Raw genomic sequence first — 19,408 nt, forward strand, 5'->3', positions numbered from 1 at the left:
CACATCTCCTTTCCTTTTGATGTGCGCACATGTGCTCAATTTTGTCCCGCCATGTGCTGTAAACTGCGGGCTGAACACAGTAATACTGGAAATAATCCTCTCTTAGGAGCAGCAGTTAGTATGTATTAATTAATTACATATGTTAAGCGTGTTCAGAGCATGTTATGATCATTAATGGTCTTACTCCTCTTCCAACTTCCATGAAGTAGGTACTGTCACCTTCGTTCTTACAGAGGAGTAAGAGAAGCCCAGAGAAGGTAAGACAGTTACTCAAGGTGGCACAGCATACACGCTGAAAGCTGGGATTTGAACCCAGGCCATCTGATGTCTGAGCCCACGTCCCTTAACTGTTTAAACTGCTCTGGCTTTACTAACCTCCTACAGACACGCTGAACGAAGTACCACTGTTCCCACATCACGTGGTGGAATGCTCTAGGCCAGGGAGCATGTAAGTCACAACCTTCCATCATCGTTTAGTGTTATTTGCAAAGCTAACTGCCACCACAAAACAGCTTTTTTTCTTTTTTAATGTTTATTTTTGAGAGAGAGAGAGAGAGAGAGACAGCGTGAGGGGGAGAGTTGCAAAGAGAGAGGGAGAAAGAAGAATCCGAAGCAGGCTCCAGGCTCCGAGACATCAGCACAGAGCCCGACGCGGGGCTTGGACCCACGAACCGTGAGATCAGACCTGAGCCGAAGCCGGACGCTCAACCCACTGAGCCACCCAGGCGTCCCTTTGTAAAGATTTTCTTAATGTTCGTTTATTTTTGAGAGAAAGAGTGTGAGGGGGGCAAGGACAGAGAGAGAGGGAGACACAGAATCGGAAGCAGGCTCCAGGCTCTGAGCCATCAGCACAGAGCCCGACGCGGGGCTCGAACCCACAAACCATGAGATCATGACCTGAGCCAAAGCCGGATGTTCAGCCCACTGAGGCCCCCCCCCCCGCCGCCGGTGCCCCCAAAGCAGCTTTTTGGTGCTAATATCATGGCCTGCATCTCTTATAGGTTGTTAACAGTTTTGTCGGCATACTTTTATTTAAATTAAGGCTGTGATAGAGATCTTACGAGCCCTTTTTTTTTTTTAATGGAATCTGAAGTATTTTTTGGAAGCTTCTAGAGCTGGGTCTTGGGAATTTCCTCTTGGCAAGTTTGCGTCCGTTTATATACTTCCATCCGATTTCACCTGGGTTTTAGGTTGCCTCGTGCTTTTTTGCCGTGAAGGCGTTTTTGTCCGTGGTCGCCGCGTTGGAGCAGGTATGGCCTGGATGGGCCAGGGGGACCTCTTCCTCCTGGTTCCCCCCGCACACGTGCCCAGGCTTGGTGAGCACACGAAGAGAGGCTGGTGGGGACTCCCGGACGGCACCGTCTCTGGGGGCTCCAGGTGCTGTGGTCAGGAAGGGTACATACCCAGAGGCCAGGGGCCTTTGTGTTGTGACCCCTGATGTTTGGGGCGGTCCGGAAAGCTGGGTAGCCTGCACAGTGAGTCAGGGGTGGTGCCCACGACAGGATCGGGAGAAACTCCCCTCTCTTCCTTCCTCTTTTTTGTCTCGGAGGAAGGTGCTGTCATACTTCACGGAGATAGCATCTGGCCTCCGTGGGGATGTTAAGGTACCTTCCGGGGACGACCCGCTGTTGGCACTCTCTCGCGGTTCCGCAGCCGTTCCCGGTAACAAAGGGGAAGCCGGGATCGAAAGTGTCGTCTCGGAGACGCGCGGCCAAAGAGGCGTCCCCTCCTGAGCCGACTTTGCTCTGCTTGCTTTTCCCCAGGGACCTGATGCCGAAGACCCTGGACGGGCAGATCACCATGGAGAAGACGCCCAGCTACTTCGTGACCCGCGAGGCGCCCGCGCGCATCTCGGCCATGTCCAAGGACACCAAGCTCATCGTGGTGGTGCGCGACCCGGTGACCCGGGCCATCTCGGACTACACGCAGACGCTGTCCAAGCGGCCCGACATCCCCACCTTCGAGAGCCTGACGTTCAAGAACCGCACGACGGGCCTCATCGACACGTCGTGGAGCGCCATCCAGATCGGCATCTACGCCAAGCACCTGGAGCACTGGCTGCGCCACTTTCCCATCGGCCAGATGCTCTTCGTGAGCGGGGAGCGGCTCATCAGCGACCCGGCCGGCGAGCTGGGCCGCGTGCAGGACTTCCTGGGCCTCAAGAGGATCATCACCGACAAGCACTTCTACTTCAACAAGACCAAGGGCTTCCCCTGCCTCAAGAAGGCCGAGGGCAGCAGCAAGCCCCACTGCCTGGGCAAGACCAAGGGCAGGACCCACCCGGAGATCGACCGCGAGGTGGTGCGCCTGCTGCGCGAGTTCTACCGGCCCTTCAACTTGAAGTTCTACCAGATGACCGGCCAGGACTTCGGCTGGGACTGACGGGACCCCCCCCCCCCCCCCGACTCCGCCGCGCGATGTGACTTTCCCATTTGGCTTCTATGTTGAGAGAGATTATATGTATGTAAAATGTACAGAAATCTATTTTATAATAATTTATTTTTAATTCGTAAGCAATTAATTCACTAAGCTGCCTAGCCACACTCTTCAGAGGGTTTAGCTTCGTAACCCGTTCACATTCCAAAGCGTCTCATCGGTTCTTTTCCTCACAGTTGATGGTGCTTCCGTGTGCCCCCCTCCCTCCCCCCCCTCCCCCATTCTATTTAAAAAGAAGAAAAGCACAACTTGAGATTTTTGTCGTTACGGGTACGCAGCCTCCGATCGCTGGCTGAATTCGCTCGCCGTCTCCTTGTGTCTTGGGTCTCCCAGGGCGACTCCCATTTCTGTCCCTGCCCGCACACCTCGCAGGAACGCGACACCCCCCCCCTTCCCCCCAGAGGGTCACGTCTCCCGTGGCAGCTTCCTCGCCCCTGTGTTGGCATTTCCGAGGACGTGGACGCCAAACCACAGTGCCGAGGCTTTTCCCCCAAGTCTGCTCAGCTCGTGGGGGACATCCCTGCCTTTGCGGGGACGCCCGCCTCCTTTCTGGGGAGTCCTTCGTGCCGGGGTCCAAACGTTTACTTGGGCGTGGGGTTTTGAAAGACGGCCCTGTGTCGTCTTCTGCCCCAGTCCCTGGTTCGTTAAGCAGCTCGAAGCGTATGCAGACGGTAGCTCCTCCTTCCCGGGCCCCGTGTGTGTGTGTGTGTGTGTGTGTGTGTGTGTGAGATGCTGGGATGCTGCTTTAGAAATAAAGACGACCTCTGATTTGCACGCATACGCCATGCCCCGTTCTCCAGGCCAGACAATTCTGCTTTGACACACCAAAGAAATCCCCTAGGCTAGCAGAATGTCCTGGCACAGACCGCACGGGTCCAAAGGGGTCAAGTGCATCCCACCCCATCAGAGTCCGCCAAGGTGCTGCTAGGTGCACAGCCAGCCCCAGTTGGGCACATCCCTGTAGACTGGGAGTAGACAACCTCCGAGGGGAGAAAAGACAAACCCCCACCAGAAAGGCGGCCAGCAGAAGTGAGTCGTGGCCCCCTCGCTTGATGTCTGGAACTCTCCTCGGAATCCCTGGCTCATCCCAGATTGACAACACAGTCTGCAGCCGACGGCCAGACTGCAAGAACGAAGAGTGGCTCTTGTAAAGACAGGCTGGGAAAGCTGGCCCCGTGTTGCCTGGAGACACGCCTGCCAGTTGTGAAGATGTCCCCTTGTTTGAGCTAGGTCCCGGCAGAAGGTTTCCAGCGTTGTTGCTGCTGATGGCCGAATGCTCCCCCCCGGTACCTCTCTGCCGAGCGAGCAGTTGGAGATCATTTTTGAGGACTTAGCCTGTGGCAGTTGGGTAACCCTATAGCAATGTCACGTAACGAACATACTCCCCGTATCCTGTTTTCCGAACCACAGCTGCTTCTGCCATCAGAGGGTTTTGATTCGACTTCTGCTTTCGCCGGGGCACGTGCGGGAAGGTAACGCGTCTCGTCAGAATGGTCGGGGCGTGATGGTCACGAAGTCGCTTTCGTGTGTCGTCGCGGGATAACTTGCCCGACAGAGTACGAAAACTTGTATGAGAGGAGAGAGATGGTCCCTCTTTAGCAATCGGTCAGGATGTCACTGGTCATTAGGTGATGTCTGGTTTGTGTTTGCCCGCAAGTTTCAGCCCGGGTGCGCCCAGCTCGCCCTTAGCAGCAAAGCGATCGTGGGTCGGGTGAGGTGTCTGTGTAGGACGATGGGCCGGGGGGGCTCCGTGCGATCCTCAGATGTTCTGTTCGTTTCAAAGCTCTGTCACTGCCTCTCCCAGGTAGCTTAGCACCTGCATTTAGAGGAACACCCTAACCCTGGCGTGGGTCTCTCTCCCTTCTTGCTGCTTAGGCATCAAGACGTCTGCAGAAGGGTGCCGATTGGTCCAGAAAGGTGCTGATGGGTCGTGTGGTTTTCCAGTCCGAAAGCTCACTGGAAATAAAACCACCGATGCTGCTTTTCAGGAACAGAGTATCGTTTCAAGTAAAAGCCAGTGTCCACCCCCTCCGCCTCACCCTGCCCTGGCCGCACACTGGCCAAATGCGAGCCCCGACAGGGCTCGTGATGCAGAGTTGCAGAAAGGTTCGGAGGAGGGCTTGCGACAAAGCAGTCCGCCTTCGGGTCCCCGCCGTCTCTCCAGGCTGGACAATTTGGATGAAGTTGTTTATTCCCTGCCTTAAAACAGAAACAGGAAGTTTTCAGATAGAAGGAGGGGAGGGTCATTGAGTCATGAGCCCTGAAGCGAGTCAAGATTCTATTCTGGGTCAAATCCTTGAATCCAAACAGATGGCGCTAATTAGCAATGATGGACTAGAGCACGTTTTTCTAGAGCAGACAAATTAATCAAACTTCCTGCGCATCTCTTCATAGAGGTCTGATGGCTCGTAATTCCTGACGGATCCAGACGCGACATCTGCCCCCAGGTTACACCTCATCGTGTGATAGTTATTGTAGAGCTCGAACCCCCATGCCTTCCTCCTGTAGGAGTTAAGCGACACAAACACATAAAATTCAGCCTTGAGTTTCTTCCTGTTCTAGCAATCTCCAAGGCCACCGACTCAAGTTTTTTAGCTGTTAGAAGACAAACACCCATTTCACGTTTCGGCCTTTTGTCTCAGCACGTTTTGGGTTTCTTCCAGTTTAAAGCTCTGCTATTCAGTGGGGTACTTGACCCCTCTCGGTTTTGTCTTCTTTATTAAAAGCAAAAAAGATAAAGAAAAATAAAATGGGAGGTTTTTTACTGTCCCAGAAATCCGTGCTCGCTTGGAGGTGTTTGTATCGTAGTCTGGTAACTTGGTAGGTCGTACCTGGAAAGGTATTTAGGTATATTGGCTGCCTAAGAAATACTTATTTGGATGATGGAGGAAGAGAAATTATCTTTTTCATAGGATTCTCTTTGGAAGTTATTTCGAGTGACAGTTTAGACTTTTGGAGAAAGTTTCGGATCCTGCCAGGATATTTATTTACGTAAGAAATAAAAACGGAAGGCTCCGATAAACTAGAGATACTTAAGCGTGGGTCTCAAACGCAGACACAGATGTCCGTGTCATTTTTTTTTCGTTTTTCTCAAGAAGGATGGTCCCTTAAACTTAGAGGTGTGGTTAAGATTTTTTTTTTCGCTTTTGTAACCTTAATTTATGACGGAGTTCATTCAGCCCAGGAATCTGAAATACTGTGCAAATTCTGGCAGTGTGTCTTCTATAACCTGGATGTTAGAATAGCCAATATGTACAAAAAAAAAAAAAAAACTAAATCAAGTATTTTGTCCTATGTATAACACAGATTAATTTTACACAGAGAAAAGAGGTTTCTAGGAAAATGAAAATCTGGTAATTCATACTATTTCTTTGTATGGACGAATAAAATATATTTTACCAACTTGTGGGTACTTTTATGTCTTACGGCGTGTCGCGGGGGGACGGGGGCTGTGCTGGTTTGTTGAATAACCAATCAGATGCGCGCGGTCGTGGGTGCCCATGCGCGCGCGCGCGCGCACACACACACACACACACACACACACACAGGCATTCTGAGGGTAGGTTGATTGGCAGACTTCAAAATCCAACTAATCTACAAATATGTGAGGCAGGTTCTTTGTAAATGACTCTCAAGGCTACGAGATCAGCGGGGAGGCCCCAGCCCCCCTGGAGGAGCGTACGTGGCCCTCCAAGCACACCAAGGCTGGCTGTGTGCTGCTGTTTCTGACTGCATCAGGCTCCAGCCAGGGTGGCAACCTGGAAGCCACCATGTGGGGGGACCTGTGTCACGCTGCAGGTACGATGAAGCAGAGCTTTGGTGGCTGGGTGATCTGGATAGAGGTAGCATTCCCTTCCCACGTGCACAGAGTATCCTCACTGCGGTTCTCTATCTTTGGCCCGTAGCAGGAGACTTCCTGTTTCTTTCCATGGGACACACCCTCTGGACGCTGATTATTTACTATTTTTTTATTAAAAAAATTTTTTTTTAAGTGTGTTTTGAGAGAGACAGACGGCATGAGCAGGGGAGGGGGGGGGAGCGAGAGAATCCCAAGTAGGCGCACTCCCAGCACAGAGCCCGACACGGGACTCAAACTCACGACACCGTGAGATCGTGACCTGAGCCGAAACCGAGGGTCGGATGCTTAACCAACTGAGCCACCCGGCCGCCCTGATGATTTACTACTTTAAACATTTGGTTCATTCTTGTATCTTAGTTTTGTTTTCAATTTTTAATTGAGATTTAGGTTGCTGCCCCTCTGGTTGAGTTTTAGAGCAGCTGACCCCAAGTAAGGCTCAACCCCGAGAGTTGATAACCCCGAGGCTTGATAAGGCTCAACCCCTAGAGTTCTGCCTTCTTCGTTTTTTGGAAACCACTCTGTTGAGGTCTGATGGGCCTACAAGAAGGGAACATACGTAATATAGGCAACCCAATGAGTTTCATGGTAAGTATTCACCCATGAGGCCATCACCACTATCAATGGCATAAATCTATCCATCCCCTCCAAAAGATCCTTCCGGCCAGCTTTATTTTTTGCGTATGATCAGAACATTTCACATCAGGTGTACCCTCTTGGCCAATGTTTAAATATTCTGTATGGTGTCGTGAACTCTGGGCACTGTGGGGTCCGGTCATTCCTGGGACGTCCGTCATTTTGTACAACTGAAACTTCACCTCATTTCAAAAGGGAATAGGTTACAGTCTTGGGTGCAAAGGCCATTATCTCTTGCCAGGGAGAGGAAGTACTCAAAAAGACATAAATACGATGAAAACAAATCAATGCTAGTCATTTCTGGCTAGATCTAACTCCAGCCTCGCTTGCCGTGGGCTCGCCCGCTGTTCCTGGCAACGGTGACTCCTAGTGAAGGCTAGAAGTTGACAACTTTGCATCTTGCCTTGAAGGGTGGAGAATTCAAGAGGGTATGACTTGGTGCTGTCTGGTGTTGAGTTCGTGAATCCCTGAAACCCGAGCATCCCCTAAATCATCTCTGGGTTTTCTCACGTTAAAAAAAAAGAAATTAATGTTTATTTGTTTTAGAGGGAGAGAGAGAGTGCAAGCAGGGAGGTGCAGAGAGAGAGAGAGGGAGCGAGAATCCCAAGCAGGCTCCGCGCTGTTGGCGCAGAGCCCGAGGCGGGACTCGTTTCCACCAACCGCGAGATCATGACCTGAGTCGAAATCAAGAGTCAGACGCTCACCCTCCTGAGCCACCTAGGCGCCCGGAAGCTTACACAATCTTATTTGTCAATTAGGTCGCCGAAAAGCTGGAGAATGTTTAAAAATAAGATGATGTAACCGAGAAAGCTCCCCCAAGCGGTTCTCTCATGTAGCCAGGCTTGAGAGCCACGGTTCTCAGAGTGTGGTGTCTGGACCCCCATCAGTATCCCCTGGGAACCTGCTAGGCATGCCCCACCTCAGAGCTACTGAATCAGAAATGCAGGATTTAATAAGCTCTCCAGTTGATTCTGATTCATGCAAAAATTTGAGACTCCCCACTAGGGGCATAGGCTTCTTATCATTCCATTCTGGAACGAGAGACCTTGGATCTCTCTGATCGAGCACACTGACCTTTCACCAACCAAGGCAATTAGGAAGCCGTTCACCCCCTTGTACCTCTGGGTCTCCTTTTGGAAAGTCTGGATCAGTAGCTGTCTCTGCGTTTCAGATAGTGGTTACTACTGCCGGGATTACCCTCATTCTGCCGGGTCCCGTTTTCTCCGGGAGGCCCCCATATAGTCACCTCTAACGTATTCCTGTGAGTGGCATGATAGATGCGTATATCACAGAGGATCTTTTCAAAGAGGGTTAAACTCCTTTAACATGCCACTTTCGGGGCGCCTGGGTGGCCCAGTCGGCTAAGCATCTGACTTCGGCTCAGGTCATGATCTCACGGTTCACGGGTTCGAGCCCCGCATCGGGCTCTGAGCGGACAGCTCGGAGCCCGGAGCCTGCTTCGGATTCCGTGTCTCCCTCCCTCTCTGCCCCTCCCCTGCTCCCGCTCTGTCTCTCAAAAATTAATAAACATGAAAAAAAATTTTTTTAATGCCGCTTTCCACCTCACCCTCTGCCTTCAATCTTCAACAATATATCCCCAGCATTTTCTATATGATAGACAATGATTTCTTCTCATCCTTAGCAACGGACTCTACGCTTGACCCCCAAAAGCCCACTGACTTAAGGCTAGAGACTCCGTCTGGCCCTCGTGTTCTCAGCCGTGATGGGCAGATCTAACTAGCTCTTAATAGCAGCATCTAGTTTCATTTTTCCATTCTCACTCATTTTTACCATCGCTAGGTGTATGCCGGGTGAGGGGGCAGTCTCGTTGCAGAAAGTCAGCGGTGGTAACATTCCGGTGGGCTCGAAGCCCGCGTCTTCCATTTGAGAACTTGGCATCTTGGCTCCGTGCCACAGTCTAGTGTTTGTGTGGGAACTGAAAAGGGACTTGAGACCTCGGTGCAGAGGTGCCTGAGAGGCCTGGAGAAGCTTCCCTGCAGGGACTCTCCTCGGCTCCGCCTGTTTTCTCTTTCAACACATTTAGCAAAAGACAGATGATAGAAGACGCCAAGACTGCGCTGAAATCAGGAGACAACAGAAAGTCTCCGGAGCTTCTTGAGAAGGGAAGGCATGATATTCCGTAGGAACCGGGGCAGGAAGGGGCTGGAGTCAGAGATCGGCTCATTCATCCAATACGTATTTAAGGAGCGCCCACTGCTGCTAGGGACACCACCTTAAACGCCACACGCTTCCTGCTTCAAGGAGTTCACATTCCAGGCGGGGAGGATTTGAAGGATGTGTGCAGATAACAGCGGGATGCGATATGGCAAGGGCCGTGGCGAAGCGCCATGGGAAGTGGGACCGGGAGATCCTAACCTGATCCGGGGCGGGGGAGGGGGAGGGGTCGTACCTACAGGTCTGGCAGGAGGCAGCCAGGTGATGGATGGAGGGCGAGAGGCAGGCAGAGGGCAAAGAGAGACGTGAATAAATGCAGCCAGTTGTGGGGGTAGGGACGGAGCCCGGATTGTGTGGGGGAAGGGGGAAGGGTCTGGAGGCATCGGCAGAAGACTGTTTTGCAGGCAAACGAACAGCGGTTCGGCGGCTTCCGAGCTCTAGTCTCCTTCATCCGGTTGCCTACCTGCTGCCTGCATCTGGACGTCTCCATGAGCATCTCAAGGAAAAGCATGTCATAAATGGAACGCTCGGTTCTCTTTCCTGCACCCGCTCCCCTGAGCCTGCTGCCTCGGGGGCGTCAAGCCAGAAAACTTGGAGTTGTTCTTGGCATCTCTTTCACATTCTTCAAGTCCAACCCGCGGTCCCTTTCCTCCCTGTTCCCCCAGCTCCAGCCACAAGAGTCGTCTTTTCTTGTCGCTCCCAAGGAAGCCAAGGTCTTCGGGGCCGCCTTGCTCCCAACTCCTGGCCTGGCGAACTTATGCTCATTTTTCAGAACTCAGCACCACCCCCGTATGCAGGAACTCGGCCCTTGGTGAGGTCTTCTCTAACTGTGGTTACCCCCCGTGAATCACAAGGGCGGGCATTCACACCCTTCGGTAGCCTTTTCCCACACTGACTGGGTGCCGTGTCTCCGAGTGCTTTAATCATCGGGAGACAAGGGAAACAGGGCTGTGCCCACGGCATTTCATTGGCCTGGCCACCTCTGCTTCCCCTCTCTTAGAACACTTGCGCTTTGGGGCGCCTGGGTGACACAGTCAGTTGAGCATCTGACTTTGGCTCAGGTCATGATCTCGAGGTTCATCGGTTCGAGCCCTGTGTCGGGTTCTCTGCTGTCAGCGCAGAGCCCGCTTCAGATCCTCTGTTCCCCCTCTCTCTCTGTCCCTCCCCCACTCATTAAACATTAAACATTAAAAAAAATTTTTTAAAAACATTAAAAAAATTAAACATTTAAAAAACATTAAACATTAAAAAACAGAAATAGACATAAAAAAAAAAAAAGAACAATCACTCTTGGGATGCTCCCTTGGGGAACCCAGCTGCCATGCTATAAGTAGCCGAAAACGAATGGAGACACCATGCGCGTTTTGCGTAACAGTCTCAGCTGGGCTCCCAGAAGACAGCCGGACTCAACCACCAGCGATATTAGCCAGCCACTTTGGGGGTTCCAGCTACCTGTACCCCTCCACCGACTGCGGCTACAGTCAACCTCACATGGATTAGAAGAACCACCCAGCTGAGCCCAGTCAACCAACAAAATCGAGCGAGATCATGACCGCGTTTGGTCTTAAGCCACTAAGTTTGGGGGTGCTTTGGATAATGGGGAATTGTGACAGTCCCCAATCTAGATGAACTTATGCTCTTCTTGTAGCTCAGAGAATCCAATCAATTTCCTCCATAGCACTTGCTGCACTGTATTGATCTGGCTGTATTTCATGGACGCAAGATGCAAAAAATCTTCCAATCTGTTCCGCCATCTTGGTTCCTCCCTCCGCTCTTACCGCAATGTATAGCAGTGCACGTATTTGTGTTCCTTTGTGGTCTTTCCCCAGCACTAGTCCTCCATTTCCATGACAGCAGAGACTATGGCTTCTTGTTCATCAGTAAAGGGTCTTCAAGGTACCCAAACCCAAGAGCTGCTTAACTTCTCTGTTGGACGAAGGAAGAAAGTGTTGGGATTATATTCTGAGGGTGAAAGGATAGGAACTTTAAACAGGTGAGTGACGACGTTGTTTCACGTGGAGGAAAAGTGATATCCTGAAAGCTAGCTTTTCATGAGGACGAAATACTTCTTAGCTTTCTTATGGTTTAAGAAACAGTAAAGACTTTGGGTTTTAGAAAGAGAAGGCTTCGACATCCAGGTGGCCGACCGACACACGAAAAAATGCTCAACATCACTCATCATCAGGGAAATACGAATCAAAACCACAACGAGATACCACCTTGCACCCATCAGAATGGCTCACATTCACAACTCAGGCCACAACAGATGTTGGCGGGGATGCGGAGAAAGAGGATCTCTTTGGCATTGTTGGTGGCCACGCAAGCTGGTGCGGCCACTCTGGAGAACAGTATGGAGGTTCCTCAAAAAACTAAAAGTAGAACTGCCCTATGACCCCGTAATTACACCACTAGGCATTTATCCATGGGATACAGGTGTGCTGTTTCGAAGGGACATATGCACCCTCGTGTTGATAGCGGCCCTATCGACAATAGCCAAAGGATGGAAAGAGCCCACATGTCCATCGAAGGATGAATGGAGAAAGAAGATGTGGTCTATATATACAATGGAGTATTACTCGGCCATCAAAAAGAAGGAAATCTTGCCATTTGGAACCATGTGGATGGAACCGGAGGGGATTATGCTAAGTGAAATGAGTCAGAGAAAGACAAAAATCATATGACTTCACTCATATGAGGACTTTAAGAGACAAAACAGATGAACATAAGGGAAGGGAAACAAAAAGAATATAAAAACAGGGAGGGGGACAAAACAGAAGAGACTCATAAATATGGGGAACAAACTGAGGGTTACGGGAGGGGTGGTGGTGGGGGGGATGGGCTCAATGGGGGAGGGGCACTAAGGAATCTACTCCTGAAATCATTGTTGCACTAGATGCTAACTAATTTGGATGTAAAATTTAAAAAATAAAAAAGAAAATTAAAAAAAAAAAGAAAATACAAATGAGCTAAAAAAAAAAAAAAAAAAAAAGAAGAGAAGGCTTTGGCCTTGAGCCTGGGAAAGAGACGATGAGACAGGCAAGAGAGACCAAAAGTTACTGAAAGGTAATGTTAAAGGTGGCTTCTTTAGGCAGTGGCAAAACTAGATGAAGGGATTCTAATTTTTTGAGATGGGCTCTAGAGAGACAGGGAGACAGGAACCTGAGGGAGGAAGAAGACACAGAGAGAAGCTGGGTTCTGAGAGCGTCCCCCAGGGACACGGGAGAGGCCGGGTCCCAAGGAAGAGTTGAGCGGATTTTTTACGGTAGAGTTGGAATGGTTAGGTCTGTGCAGGTGCTTCCTGTGGCTGCTGTGAGCAGGGACCACTAACTGGGCACCTTAAAACCGTAGAAATAGACTGTCTCACGGGTCTGGAGTCCGGACACCTGAAATAAAGGTGCTACCCCTAAAACCTTCAGGGGAGGATCCTTCTTCCTAAAGCTTCTGGTAGCCCCAGGCATTCCTTGGTTCAGGGCAACAAAACGCCAATCTGCCTCTGCCTTTTGTGTCTGTGTCTTCACATGGCATTCTTTGTATTTCCTCCCTTCCCTCTCTGGAAAGTGGAAGTCTATAATTTCTTTCCCTTCCTTCCTTCCTTCCTTCCTTCCTTCCTTCCTTCCTTCTTCCCTCCCCCTTTCTATCTTTCTTTTCTTTCCTTCCTTCCTTCTTCCCTTCCTCCTTCCCTCTTTCTTTCTTTCTTTTCTTTCTTTCTTTCTTTCTTTCTTCCTTTTCTCCCTCCATTTCTTTTCTTTTCTTCTTTCTTTCTTTTTCTTTCTTTCTTTCTTTCTTTCTTTCTTTCTTTCTTTCTTGCCTTCTTCCTTCCTTCCCTCTCTTTCCTTTTTCCTTCCTTCCTTCCTTCCTTCCTTCCTTCCTTCCTTCCCTTGCTTTCTTTCCTAAACAGAGAGAGTGGGAGAGAGAGAGAGAGGAAGACAGAGAGAATCTTCAGCAAGCTCCACACTCAGCACGGAGCCTGAGGCGGGGCTCGATCCCCCGACCCTGAGATCATGACCGGAGCTGACATCAACATTTGCACGCTCAACCCACTGAGCCACCCGGGTGCCCCAGCTGTGGTTCTTTCTTAATCTCTCCTGTATGGTGTTCCGTTCCACGAGCACACCGCACTTGATGAATCCACATCACTGTTAACGGACATTTGGGTTTTTTCCCTTGATTTCTTCTTCTTCATAGTGTCTAACTACCACGAAGCATAGTATTTAAACTTCTTCTTCCACTAACTGAATACAGGGGAGCAGAGACTGTTTTGTACAAGATTCCCAGAATCTACAGAATGCCTGGAACACAGCAGGCGCTCCAAATATGTGTTGACTGCAGGAATGTTTACCTAACCTCCTCCTGGTTACTCAAGGTGCTCCTCCAGTATTCCCTCCTCCTCCAGGCCCTCATCCACTTCTCCAGGCCGACTTTCAACAACAACAACAACAACAATAATAGTAACGCCCCTTGTTGAGACTCTGCAGCTTTGCAAGCCTCAGTCACCTGCCCGAGGTCACACGGTTGGGAAGGCAGGAGTCGAACGAACGAGTGGTTGACTTCCGAGGCCAGGTTCTGATCGCCAACCACATAGTAACACCCCCTAGACTAGTCCTGTCCAGAAAGGTGTTCGGTTTGGCCCGCCAGGGTCTTGACATTAAAAACAAAAAGTGATTGCTAATATTAAAAAAAAAAAAAATTGGAGATTTTCTTACAGGGCTGTGGTGCGAGCCCTCGTCACCATATTAGAGATAGTTTGCAGGGAGCTGAGCCCGGGATGAGACTCTAGTTTGAGTCGTAAGTGTGTCTTCTTTCCAGTAGAACTTTCTGCCCCAACTTTTAAAGCGAAAGTGGACCTGAAGAATAGTGCGTCCCAGGGTCCCTGGATCCTGTCCCTGACCCCCTGCTCTCCCCTCTCCCATGGCTTGTTGTCTGGGCTTTTACGTGAAGTGCTATTGCAAGTTAGAAAATCTAGCCAGATTCTTCATGGGTCATTCACATCTTTTCCTTCTTCTTTTTTTTTTAATTTTAAATGTTTATTTTTGAGAGAGAGAGAGAGAGAGAGACTGAGCGTGAGCAGGGAGAGGCAAACTCTGAAGCAGGCTCCAGGCTCTGAGCTGTAAGCACAGAGCCCTATGCGGGGCTCGAACTCACGAACCGCGAGATCATGACCTGAGCCGAGGTCAGACGCTCAACCCTGAGCCACCCAGGCGCCCCCATCTTGGCCTGGCGTCCTGTGAATGGACTGGACTGCTTGAGAGGAAAGACACATAAATGTGTCTCTGAAAAAAATAAATTTTGACCTAAAGAGTTTGTAAAATTCAAGTCATTATCTTCTGGATCATCTCCAGTCCCTGAGTTGGTGAAATAACATTTCAAAATGTCATTAAAAAAGAGAGAGAGAGAAAGAGAGAGAGAGAGAGAGAGGCCTGGGCACGCCGTGATGGATCTGAAGGGTTTGACACCTCTAATGCTTAGCTGGGAATTTATGAATCAAAAGCTTTAAAACTTAACCCAAGAAAGTTTTTTTAAGCACTACTATTTCCACCTAATTAAGGACTGTCCTACAAATATGATTTATTTGTAGCTATCACTCATGTAGAGAGTAGAGCCATCCAAGGCTTTTTAAAAAAATTTCTAATGACTTTTATGCATTAACTCAATCAAAGGGCTTTCTAAAAATATTATCTTTCCTCTTCTGGAAAAAGAAATTAATGCCTCCTTATCATATAAACTTTAGAAACTATAGAGAAATATAGTGAGACTATAAAAATTACCAGAATCTTACCACCTTGCGATGATCATTGTGGACCCTTGGAGGAGAATACCTTCCATTCTTTTCTATGCACACTTGTATATAAATGTATATATGTAGTCTCAGAATTAGTAAAAATATACATTATTATGCATCTTGCTTTATTTATTTCACATTGCTTTTGTGCTCTATTAAGCAGACTCGTAGCTATAAACGTTGCTAGGAAGCACAACTTTTTATGACCTTTGAGATTGTCTATCTTATGGATTTACCATAATTTGCTAGCCTTTTCTCTTGTTTTGGAGATTCTGCTTGTTCCCAATTTCTTGCTATTACAAACAATGCTTTCATGAAAAATCTGGTACACCGTCTTCCCTTTTTGGATTATTTTGTTAGTCTAGATATAAACAGAATTAGGCGGATGAATACAGAATCAAAGTTTATGATCTTTAGAAGGACTTCAACGAATTGCTCTTTCTCAGTGAGTCACATGGGGAACGTGGTTCTTTCGTAGTATTGGGTGGAAACATGAGGGTATGGAATTGTAACTTCGTTAGCCAGGCATTTGAAAGACATTAACATACGTGTCCTAGAAGGTACATTCCAGTGATTGCCTCTAGGTACCCGTGCTAGGAGGAGACACTCAAATGATTGCCTTCGAGCAGTGAACAGTTTTGTTGTTGTTATTGTTGATTTGCCTTTTGATTTACTTCTTTAGATGTTTAAACTTTTATACAAGGCTTCCTGTGGAGTGCTTCTGCCCCCCAGGACACAGTTATGGACCACCACAGCACTCCGTGCTCATCTTGGTCCACACACTAATGTCTCTTATTTTTCTTTTCGTTTCTTTTTGTATTTTTTTAGTGTTTTTTTAGTTTATTTTTGAGAGAGAGACACAGAGCGTGAGCGGAGGAGGGGCAGAGAGAGAGGGAGACACAGAATCGGAAGCAGGCTCCAGGCTCCGAGCTGTCAGCACAGAGCCCGGCGCAGGGCTTGAACCCACAAACCATGAGAGTATGACCTGAGCCGAAGTCGGACGCTTAACCGCTTAACTGAGTGAGCCACCCAGGTGCCCCCCTTGAGGACTTAAAAAACATATTTTTTTAATGTTTATTTTTGAAAGAGAGAGAGAGAGCATGATCAGGGGAAGAGCAGAGAGAGAGGGAGACACAGAATCGGAAGCAGGCTCCAGGCTCTGAGCTGTCAGCTCAGAGCCCGACGCGGGGCTCGAACTTACGAACCCTGAGATCATGACCTGAGCCCAAGTCGGATGCTTAACCCACTGAGCCACCCAGGTGCCCCTCTTACTTTTCATTCTCCACTTACTTTTTTCTACCTTTTTTTGAAATGCTTATTTCTTTAAGGAAAGTGATGCATGTCAATTCATTCTTCGAGATTCCTAACCCAAATGACATCCGCCTCCGCTGCCCGCCCTACTTCCTGCTCCTCAGAAGACACTCGGCTTCAACTCATTTCGTGGATTGTTTTAGACTTTATTCCCTTCAAAGTTTGCAGTTGCCAGATTCCTCTAAGATCCCATTTTATTAGTGGACGCACAATTAGTGCTGAAGTCTGAAAAGTTTCTGGACGTTAATCACGTCAAAAATAAAGGTTCAAGGCAAGTGAAAATGAGTTTTTCTCAGGCTGGGCGCACAACCAGGATTAGGTCAACCCGTGATTAAAGAGCATTTAATTCTATAGAGAAAAGTACTAAATTATATGCAGGTCCAATTACAATTACTTACAATTGTATATAAGGACTGAATTGTTTTAAAGCATACTGCCTTTTAAAATGTTTTAATTAATCAATTTCTTCAGAATATATTTATTGAAGACCATATTCAGACAATGGGTAAGAGAATGGGGTGTGGCCTTTGACCTCATGCAGGTGACTTTTTTTTTCTTTAAGATTTTTTGTTTATTTTTGAGAGAGACAGAGAGAGAGACAGAGAGAGAGCACAGGTGAGAGAGAATCAGAGAGAAAGGGAGACAGAGAATCCCAGGCAGGCTCCGTGCTGCCAGTGCAGAGCCTGATGCGGGGCTTGAACTCACAAGTCGTGAGATCGTGACCTGAGCCAAAACCAAAAGTCAGAGACTTAACCGACTGAGCCACCCAGGTACCCAGTGGAGGTGACGTTCTTACTGAGAGGTAATACGATTCTAGTATCAATTCCAACGTGTAGGAGGTCAGATCTCACAGGTCAAGGGTTGAGCCCCACGGGCCGCCCCCCATCCTCAACTTCGGATGCCAATCACAAGTCTAGGTTGTCACCTGAGCTTGTGACTAGCTATAGATTGGGGGTTCCAACCATCCTCTCCTTGGGTTTGATGAATTTACTAGGGTGGCTCACAGAACTCAGAGAAGTATTTCACTCGCTGGATGACCAGTTGGTGATAAAGGGGTAATAACTCAGAAACAACCAGATGGAAGAGATCCACGGGGCGAGGTGTGGAGAGAGGGCACGGAGCATCCATGTTCTCTGGGCACACCATTCTCCCCCTTTCCACATGTTCGTGAACCAGGAAGCTCTCCGAACTTGATGGAGCCTTCATTACATATGCCCACTGGATGAAATCTTTGGCCACTGGTGATTCAACCTCTAGCCCCTTTCCTTTCTCAGGAAGTCCAAGTGACATGGAATATTCCAACCTTCGAACACATGGTTGGTATCCCCTGGAAACCAGCCACCCTCCTCAGGTGCTTTCCTGGCGTCCCCTCCTTGATATAACCAAAGACACCTTGGACACTCTCTTCACAGGAAATTCCAAGGGTTTCAGGGAGTCCCGTGGCGGAAATGGGGATGAAGGCCGAATGCATATATTTCTTATGAATCGCAGTATCGCGGGAGGAGATGACCATTCAAGAGATAACCACAAGTAATTACACATCAATATGCAATTACAAAATGTGGTAACTATTCATGGCTTTATACATAGAGGAGCATGATTTCATCTGAGGAAGTCAAGAGAGGATTGTGAGCTAATATCTGAACAAATAAACAGATGTGATGCTGGAAGGAATAAGAGGTGAGAAGATCACAGATGCGTAAACTATATGCAGAGGTCTTCATTTCCAAATAATATTGTACAACTCATGATACAAAGCTACCATGGCTTGGGGGCACCTGGGTGGCTCAGTCGGTCGAGCGTCCAACTCTTGATTTCGGCCCAGGTCATGATCTCACGGTGCGTGCGATCGAGCCCCGGGACCGTGCGATCGAGCCCCGCGACCAGCTCCGTGCTGATGGTGCCTGCTTGGGATTCTCTCTCTCCCTCTTTCTCTGTCCCTCTCCCACTCATACTTGCTCTCTCTCTCTCTCTCTCTCTCCCTCAAAATAAATGAGTTTAAAAAATTTTAATAATTGAAAAAATTTAAAAACAAAAGTTACCACGGCTTGAAGACTGTCCTTTTGTGTAGATGAGCGACCTTGGTTGGCAGTCCCAGAGATAAATCATTTTGGAACACTTTTCACGGTAGTGGCCATACTGTTATGGAACGTGTTAACAAATAAAATTCAACGGAGTGCACTCGAAAGATCTCACTGGCTTTATTATTCGACACTTCACGAATCAGGCAGCGTCCCATCAGGCAGACAGAAAGGAGGTCTGAGGAGCTTGTGCCAAGCGAAAGAAGTTTCCAGGTAGACGACGGTGGGGACAAGAAAGCTATACCATCAAAAAAAAAAAGCAGGTGGGTCATTGCACGGTCACTTTCTTTCAGGGAACGCCAGGGGTCGATCAGGCAGGTGACCCAGTTGTGCTGACCATGTGGTACCTGCCTGGTTCAAGAGTCTGTTTCTGAGACCGCTGAAACTGTAGTTACGTCTCAATTTGGTGATGTGGGGCTTAGCAAAAGCAGTTCCATTTTGGTCTTGCTGTCTTGTTTTCAATGCCTGCACGTTGCACACGGCACTGTTTCCTACCCAAAGTTCGCTTTATGAGCTATATACTTTTATTCCTATGCCTATGTTACGTTATTGGGTTTTTGGTTTTGTTTTTTATAATTTACTGTCGAGTTGGCTAACTAACATACAGTGTATACGGTGTGCTCTTGGTTTCGGGTGTAGATTCCCGTGATTCATCGCTTACATACCACACCCAGTGCTCATCCCGACAGGCGCCCTCCTCAATGCCCGTCACCCATTCTCCCCTGTCCCCCGCCCGCCCCGTCAACCCTCAGTTCTCTGTATTTAAGAGTCTCTTATGGTTTGCCTGCCTCCCTCTCTGTTTGTAGCTGTTTTTTTCCCCCTTCCCCCATGGTCTTCTGTTAAGTTTCTCAAGTTCCACCTATGAGTGAAAATGTGTGATATCTGTCTTTCTCTGACTTATTTCACTTAGCATGACACCCTCCAGTTCCATCCACGTTGCTGCAAAGGTTATGATGCCTATTTTAGAGACGAGGAAATGGTGGCTTGGAGGGTTGAAGCAACCTATCCAGAGAACCCTGCCTCATAGATGGAGCAGCCAAGACTTGAACGCGCTCGTCTGATTCTAGAACCCGCGGCCATTACTATGCTGTCCTGACTCCCATGCTTAACTGACTGAGCCACACCCAGGCACCC

General features: G+C 48.7%; 1 protein-coding gene across 1 annotated transcript in view; it reads left to right on the forward strand.

Moving 5' to 3' along the window:
- The window catches only part of LOC101091978 (heparan sulfate glucosamine 3-O-sulfotransferase 3B1), a 39,953-nt gene extending 34,115 nt beyond the window's left edge, over positions 1–5,838 (forward strand). The window contains exon 2 of the mRNA XM_011288909.4: positions 1,764–5,838. Coding sequence (XP_011287211.2) covers positions 1,764–2,382 — 619 coding nt within the window. The 3' untranslated portion in view covers positions 2,383–5,838. The remainder of the gene's footprint in view (positions 1–1,763) is intronic.
- The last annotated feature ends 13,570 nt before the right edge of the window (positions 5,839–19,408 follow it).

The sequence above is a fragment of the Felis catus genome, chromosome E1 (assembly GCF_018350175.1).
Source record: "Felis catus isolate Fca126 chromosome E1, F.catus_Fca126_mat1.0, whole genome shotgun sequence".
In the NCBI taxonomy this organism is placed as follows: domain Eukaryota; kingdom Metazoa; phylum Chordata; class Mammalia; order Carnivora; family Felidae; genus Felis; species Felis catus.